The sequence below is a fragment of the Arachis ipaensis genome, chromosome B9 (assembly GCF_059453495.1).
Source record: "Arachis ipaensis isolate K30076 ecotype BB chromosome B9, ASM5945349v1, whole genome shotgun sequence".
Lineage (NCBI taxonomy): Eukaryota > Viridiplantae > Streptophyta > Magnoliopsida > Fabales > Fabaceae > Arachis > Arachis ipaensis.
The window spans coordinates 21,970,951-21,979,735 of record NC_142444.1 but is presented as its reverse complement, the minus strand read 5'-3'; the positions used below and the strand labels follow the sequence as shown (position 1 = coordinate 21,979,735).

General features: G+C 34.2%; 1 protein-coding gene across 1 annotated transcript; it reads left to right on the top strand.

Annotated features, from left to right (window-relative positions):
* The first annotated feature begins 4,655 nt into the window (after positions 1-4,655).
* On the top strand, positions 4,656-5,352 carry LOC107616827 (putative invertase inhibitor). Its single transcript, XM_016318743.3, has one exon. The coding sequence runs from the start codon at positions 4,656-4,658 to the stop codon at positions 5,235-5,237; it is 582 nt and encodes a 193-aa protein (XP_016174229.1). The 3' UTR covers positions 5,238-5,352.
* The last annotated feature ends 3,433 nt before the right edge of the window (positions 5,353-8,785 follow it).

The following is an 8,785-nucleotide window of genomic DNA, read 5'->3' as shown; positions in this document are numbered from 1 at the left end:
ATTTGTGGGGATTTTGCAGGTTTCTATTTTCCTCATCGCGAAAATTCCCGCAGGTTCGGATTTTTCGCCATCCCTATATGCACTTTCTTGCCCTCGCCTCAAGTTTACCATCACTTACATGGGAATATGTAGGGCAACCAAATATTTTTAGATTAGAATAATTAATGGGTCAACCGGACCATACCTCTTGTGGAATTTTCAGATCAATTGCAGTTGATGCAGATCGATTAATCAGGTATGCAATTGTATTGACCGCCTCATCCCAAAATGATTTAGGAAGACCATCATTGATTTGCATGCATCGTGCATGCTCTATAAGTGTTCTGTTTATTCGTTCTTTAACTCTGTTTTGTTGTGGTATTCCTGATACAGTATGGTTCCTCATTATACCATTATCTCTGTAGAACTCTACAAAATTTTTACTGCAAAATTCTTTGCTATTGTCAGTTCTCAGTCGCTTGACTGATCACTCGGTTAGCTTCTTGACCATGGCTTTCCATTAATTGTATCTTCCAAACACTTCATATTTTTTCTTCAGGAAACAGACCCAAACTTTTCTGGATCAATCATCGATCAGTGTGAGAAAATAGCAAACTCCACCCAAACTTTATTCTGAGTGAATGTACTCTAATATTCCATTGCTATTGTGCTTTCTAGTGCTAAACTCTACTCGTTTCTGTTTTTCAAAGACACCGTTTTCATAGAAACTAGTTTGCAATTCTTTAAGCCTTTTAACAAGTATCTGTCAGTAAGTATGGACATTCCTTTCTCACTCATGTGACCAAGACTCATGTGCCACAATCGTGTAGCATCATTATCATTCTTTTCAAGGAATAGAACAACAACAATTTCACTTACTGTACTTTTTCGTAATATGCAAATCCTCTGTGTAACTTTCCTTTCATCACCACCATCAAACATTTGAATACCTTCAAGAAATATCCTTTGCATATAACTTCGTAACCATTTTCAACTATGGCGCTCAATGAGATTAGATTTCTGCCCAGTTTCTGGTACGTGCCATGCATGGGGCAATATACTGGTCCCATCATCTGATTTAATTCTAGCTTGTCCTTCACCTACTGCTGGAATTAATCGGTTATCTCCTAGTTGGACACTTCCATCCCTAATTTTGTAGGAAATAAAAATATCTTTACTAGGCGTCATGTGAAATGATGAATTAGAATCCAAGATTCACCCGTCTCCAAAGTTACTAGTGAATATGATTAGAGCAGAACCAGTATCACTATCTTTTAGAACTATCAATTATTATGTTTGCAAAATTTTTTATTTCTCCTTTCTTTGTGAAAAATTTCTTCTAATGTGTCCTCGTTTGTGACAATAAAAATACTTTATAGATTTGTGTTTTCAAGACTTTGACTTTGATCGATTCATGCTTGAGTTTGTGGACCCTCTTTTTTTACTGTGACCTCTCGTTATAAATAACCTATTGGCAGAATTGTTTGCAGTGAATTTAGATACTAGTTTCTGATACTTTTTTGTCAACAGTGCATCTTTAATATTTGATACTGTGATTTCAGATCTACCATATAACATGGTATCACAGAAATTATTATATGTCGGAGGTAATGACGTCAACAAGATCATAGCTTGATCAACATCTTTGACTTTTATTCCAGCTGCATCAAAATCGAATATCATCAGAGTAAAGTCATCTATGTGAACTCTTATATATTTATCTCCTATGATTCAACTTGTTAGAAAGGTCTTGATAGAATATTTTTTATCCAAGGCCTTCCACAATAAATCAGCAGTTTTTTTCATCCGTTACCTCTCGTAACACGTTGTCTGCCAAACATAAATAGATTGTACTTCTTGCTTTTGCCATGTTATCAACTTTTTTATCATTAGATAATGCCTTCGACAATTTGTTATTCCGTCCAACACCTTCGCTATATCTTGCTGATCTAGCAAAGCTTGCATCTTTAATTTTCATAATTAGAAGTCATTGAAATAGTCAAATTTTTCGCTTCAAATTTTTTGGACCAACATCTTATATTAAAATAAAATACTTTTTCTTATGTGAAAGATCAGACAAAACTACAATCATAGAACATATAAAAAATTAAACCTTTTTTCTAAAACCAAGTAGCTCTGCTACCCTTGTTAAGAATAAGTTAGAGTCTGAGCAAAAGCAAGTCAAATAATTTTACTTGAAAAGTGACAAAATTAATATGCCAACAAAATAGATCAAAAAAGAAAAAGAGTAATACTGATATTTTAACATGAAACAATTTTCTTGATGAACGGACAAAAAATCACAGGCCAACACTTCGAAAAATATCCACTGTATTAAAAATAGTTACAATATAGTGTGCTACAGTAAAACATTCTTGTACTACAATTAGTAATATATAGTGAGTACTAGAAACTAAAAAGTATAATTAATTCTAATATGTATCATTCACAACTCTCAAAATTTTATCACATACTCTCTATAATATTACACTCACTACTTTACAAGAAAACTCACTTACAAAATAAAAAACACAAATAAAACTATCAAAGAAATAAAATGCTTTGTTTTTGCTTATTTTGTGTTTTATTACTTGATGCAATAAGCCTTACTTTAATTTATGCTCTATTTATAACTGAAGTTAATGAAACACGGTCACTTTTTATTTTAATATTTTAAATATTAATATCTTCAATTAATCAAAACCTACTTTACTTTACCTTCTCTAATTATTTTATTTTTGCACAAAACAACAATACAACTCACTTAATTAACGAAGATTAGTGAAAAGGAAGATTTTAGGCTGTGAGAATTTTTTTTATTTTCATATTAGATATTTGGACTTTCGTTGCTTTATGAGATTCATTAACTTTGAGATGGTTTTAAATTTATTTTTCTCACCCAAAAATTGTTAACACAAATTTACTGCAATTAACTTTTTCTCAATAAAAGTTGTCAAAAAACATCAAAATTAAGTTGATAAAAAAAAAAGATTCAACTCACATACACACAAGATATTTTTCACAAAATTAGTGTATTGGATATATTTTCTATTTATTATGCACAGATACTAGATACTGTGATATAGTCACAAAATACGATACAATATGAGATATATAAATATACAAATTTAAAATTTTTATAAGACACGAAGAGATGACATATATATAAAATATAAAATATTTTTTAGATAAATTATAATAATATTTTAGTATTTTATTGATATTAAATATAAATTAAATTTTTAGTTATTTTTAATTATATAAAATATTTTTTATTTTAATAATTAATAATATATACTATTTCTAAACTCATTTCAAGAATAAAAATTAAGAATAAGATTAGACATATAGACACGTGATGATATTTAGGTGTGTTCAAACATGTCTGAAATTTTTTTTTGTTTTTTTATTAAGATACCGTTAAATACAAAAAATATACATATCAATAAGTGTCATATCCAAAATATGTCTTAACATGTAAACTCGACAAATTAAAAAAAGGGGTTAACCACCAAAAATGCTTTCAAATTATTTAAACGCTAACAAAAATACACTCGAATTTTATTATCGACAAAAATGCCTTTAAATAATTTAAAAACACAACAAAAATACCCAACAGTAAATATATATTTTCAAAAAATATCTTAGAGATTGAATTTTGATGCAATTTTTTACAATCATGATTATAAAAATAAGATATTATTATACTTAAAATTTGGTGATTTTTCGTTAAGTATATGTTTTTTTATAATTTTTTTTGTTAACAACCAATAATACTTTTAAAAAATTACAAAATAATATATAATTAACAGAAAATCACCAAATTTTAAGAATAATAATATCTCATTTTTGTAATCATGCTTGCAAAAAATCGCATCAAAATTCAATCTCTAATGTATTTTTTGAGAAATACATATTTAATGTTAGCTTTTTTTACAAGATTATCTAACATTAAATATGTATTTCTCAAAAAATATATTAGAAATTGAATTTTGATACAATTTTTTACAAAAATAATTTAAAAAATGAGATATTATTATCCTTAAAATTTGGTAATTTTTCATTAAGTATATATTTTTTGTAATTTTTTGCTAACAACTAATAATATTTTAAAAAAATCATAACAACGTATATACTTAAAAAAAAATACCAAATTTTAAGAATAATAATATCTTATTTTTTTTTAATTATACTTGCAAAAAATCACATCAAAATTCAATCTGTAAGACCATTTTTGAAAATATATATTTACTGTTAAACATTTTTGTCGCATTTTTAAACGATTTAAAGGTATTTTTGTCGATAGTAAAATTATGATTTATTTTTGTCCGCATTTAAATAATTCAGGAGTATTTTTTGTGGTTAACCCTACAAAAAGTGTCCGTAATTCGTAAATCTCCGTACTCGTCAATTAGCCAAAATCACACCTTCTTCAACTATAGTTTAAAAGGAAAGGTATGCATAGAAATTGTGGCCTTGCCTCCACGTACATACCAAAAATCATAGTCGACCCCTTTTCCTTTTGCTTTGCATAATTCTTCCTTCTAATGATTCATCATTAACTTAGCTTGTAATTCCTTGTTGCTTCAGGTAGCAATTAACGTTCAGTCTCGTGTAAGCATTCTACACCATAAATATATGAATAAATTACAAAGTTAAAAGATGCAAGTGAAAAAATGGGACCTCAAACTTCCATTCTCGTTCTCATAATAATCCTCTTGTCTTTCTACTCCATTGTAGCAAAGCCAAACCATAATCTGATCCAACAAACCTGCAAGAACATCTCAGAAACTGATTCCAATGTTAGCTACAAATTCTGCATAAATTCTCTCGAATCAGATCCTCGAAGCCACGGCGCCAAAAGCCTCGAAAAACTCGGCCTCGCATCGATCAAGCTAGTGAGGCACAACGTGACAGATACTAGAGCTCAAATCAAAGAGATTCTCAAGAAGAACAAGAACAAGTTGGATCCATTTGCCAAAGAGTGCTTAGATGATTGTCTTCAAGTTTATTCTGATGCCATCGCAACTATTAAAGAAGCCATTAAAGATTACAAGGCTAAGCGTTATGCTGATTCTAATGTGAAGCTAAGCTCTGTTATTGATGCCTCTACGACGTGCGAAGATGGATTCAATCAAAGAAACGGTGTCGTTTCGCCGTTAACTAAACGAAACAAGGACACTTTTCTGCTTTCTGCTATATCGCTTTCGATTATTAACATGCTCAATAAGGACAATTTGAAGGACGCTGAACTCTGATTTTTCTCTCTTTGTTGCAAATTTGTAAATTCTTGCAATTTTAATCGTTATATTATCATTTATTTTTATATACTTTCATAGTTACATGTTGACTATCTGAATCCAAGCAACAGAATGCGCCCACACATGGAAGATCATGTAAAGCAAAAAAATTGGTAAAATAATAAAATAAAAAATTAAATATTTTTAAATTAAAATAATAAAACATATATTTTATAAAACGGAAAAGCTCTGCATCCATGTATTTTTTACATGGTTGGTAACTAAGTAATTTCCTCCACACGTACGTCCCTCACCCCTCACTCGTTTGTCATACACGCACTACATATAACGTGCTGCAACCTAAAGTTTTGCTCAACGTAAACCTTCTGCTGCAACGTAAACCTCCTTCTTCTTCTTCTTCTTCTCCTCCTCCTCCTCCTTCTTCTTCTCTGCTCGCATTCTTCCTTATTGATCTACATTGCCTTCGTCGTTCTCCTCTGGTCGCGTTCATCTTCTCGTTTTCTTATTTCGATCTAGTTGCATTTATCTTCTTCCTATTCTTCTTCCTTTTCTTCTTCGATATGCACTTCTGAATCGAAACAATAAATGACTCAACTTCAAATCAGGAGAGCGATTTGAATTACTCTTCTGAAACGAATCAAAATGACAAAGTTTGGATTATTCAATTTTGAATCGAATTGAATGGAACGCAATTGCTAATTTAAATTGAATTAAATGGACGGAGGTGTACTGAATTGAATTGATAATATGTAAATTATAGGCAGAGTTATTTGAATTTGATTTTATATAATGGATTATGTTTTGTTCACTCAGTACTATACAATTGTTTCACCATGAGTACGGTGTTCGGTTCACCATGAGTACTGTGTTCGGTTCATTCTGCAGAATGCTGTTTGTCCCGAGGGTTACCTAAAACTGAAAGTCGATCTCGGATGAGATCTGCTATGGTAGCCGGAGCTGTCGTGTCCGACTTGTTGGATCTGGTGGTGCTGTTGATCCTTGATCACCGGAGGGTGGTGGTACCTGTAAGAGACTCCGATGCTTAAGTTAGCATGGGTTTTAAGCAGGTTTTTTAGTAGAATCAGAGTATGAGTTATACCTGGGTGCTCCAGTGTATTTATAGTAGTGTGGAGTGACCTCTCTTTGAGATAAGTTAGTTATCTTATCTTATCTTTGAGTGAAGTCATCTTATCTTTAAGGGGAACCGCCTTTATCTTTATAGGCTTTGGCTGCCTTTAGATTGGGCTGTGTCCCTTCGTTTGGGCCGGCTTGGGCCTCTCATGGCGATTTGGCCGAACTCTTTTGAGAAGAGGTCGAGGTGACCTATCCTGAAGAGGTCGGTCGCTGCCCGGGTCGGATAACTCGACACAGGATATGAACAGTGCCCCTGCTCGAGCTCGGTCTTTCCTTTGAGGTCGTGTTTTTTTATACTTCGTCCCCTTTTGGGGAAGCCGTGCTCGAGCATTTTGTTTGTTGTCGATCTCCCGTATAACTCGACTTGGGGCTCTTTGAATGCGAAGCGTTTCTTTCTCCCTTTAGTTGCATTTCGCTTTTTCTTGAAAACGTGCGAGGGTTTAAAAGCTTATTAATATCCCTTCGCCGTTTCCTTTTTCCCTCTTTGGTACCTCATTTTGAATTTTTCAAGGACTCATTTTACAGTTTCTTTCTCTAATTTTCTCTTCGTCTTCTCTGCTCATCATGGTGCTTCGTTCTCTTACTCCTTTGCTTGAGAGTGATTGTTTGGCGCATCGTTTTTTCGTCTTCAAGCAGTTGTCGTCTTTCTCCTCTGCAGGTTGGTATTTCTTCCTTCATTTTTCATTTCGATGGTAGCCTTTATACTGCATGTTCTACGAAATATTTGGTTTTTACCAAGTCTGTTTTGAAAAGCTTGATCCTTTCTGCCAAAGATTGCATCTTTTTATTTTTGATCAATGCTGTGATTCCCTTTACCTGCTTTTGTTTGAGGAAAATGTATTCTTCTTGGGGATCTTGCTTTCTGAAGGGTTTTTTCTTTTGCCGCTGTTCCTATCTCTTTTTATACATCGTTTTTGTTTGAACTGTTTGGTAGAAAAGGTTGTAGCTTTGATGATGAACTGTTGGCTCGAAACAGTTGTAGCTTTTTGATGTTTTTGGCATGGTCTTCGATGATGATGGTTTTTACTGTTTGGATGAAGAGATGCTGGTGCTTAGGTTGCATTTTTTAGTGGTTTTAGGGCTTTGCGTTTGTCCCTTTTTCTGAGTTCTTAGTCCTGTTGTTGCCTCTAAAGGGTGCCCCTGGATTTTAGTGTAAGTCCTTGGGTTTCCCTTTTTGCTGCCACCTCTGACACTTGTTTTCTTGCTTTTGTTGTTGTCCGAGTTATTTTCCTAATTGCCCGAGTTGCTTGGTAGTGACCCCTCTTTTTTATTTTTCTTACTGTAGGGATAGTTGGCCTATGTATTCACGAAAGAATATTGTCGAGATGTCTTCAAGAGTTCCTGCTGGTATGGCTGATTGGTTGGATTCGATAGTTCTCATGTGTGTGACTGTAGCTGACCCCGCATATTGAGCAAAACTTAGGAGATTCCATAGGATTTGTAGTGATAGGGACGAGGAGAAGAAGTATGAGTTAGTGTCCCCTGACCTTGAGGAGAGGGTTTGTTTTCCTTCTTTGACTCAAGGGGAACGGCCTTTTTTCTATGCTTATGACTACTTTTTTAGTCAGTTGAATATCACCATCCCTTTCACTGCTTTCGAGACCGAGCTGTTGTGGATGTTCACCCTTTTTTCTTGGATGAAAACAATGAGCCCGCCTTCCCCTTATGTTGGCAAAAAAATGTAGTAGTGACTAAGTACTCTTGGGAGAGTCTGGATGAGGTCGGACAGGCCTTTGTGAATGTATTAGAGGAGAACTGGGGCGAGCCCCCTCATCTTGACACGAAGAAGTTTCTAGGAGATCCTTCCCTTCTTCGTACCGAATTAGGTAGTGACCGACATCTTTTATTATAGTTTTTCTTTGTGGTTGAATTTTTCCTTTTTCTGTTTGTGACTTCTTTTCTTGGTTTCTGTTTTACAAAGATGGTGAAGTCTACGGACTCCATGAAACACTTCCGTAGGGCTAAGAAAGCAACAGCTGCTCAAAACATCTCGGCCAAGACTGTAGAAGGAGAGTCTTCTCAGGTGCCTCCAAAGAAACCAACATCAGGTGCTTCTGGGCCGAGGAAGATTATTCCAGCTCCTCAGGTTCGGACTGTTCCCCTTGACCCAATTCGACCATCTTTTGGTGCTGCCTCCTCCCCCACTACTGCTGGTCCTCCTCCAAAATGGCAAAAAACTATTGGTCCTTATAACCTGGATGCCCAGGATTTTGATGCTGTGGGATTTGTTGATGAACAGATTGCTCCCTACGGCCAGCTTCCCATGGATGATGTTTCCATCCTTCGCCACTTGGATTTTATTACCAGTAATAGTATTCGGATGGCCCATATGGGTGCAGCCTTATTCCGTACCGTCCAGGGTTCCCCGGTCCATGCGACTAAGGCTTTTATAGAGGATGCTAAATCGGAAT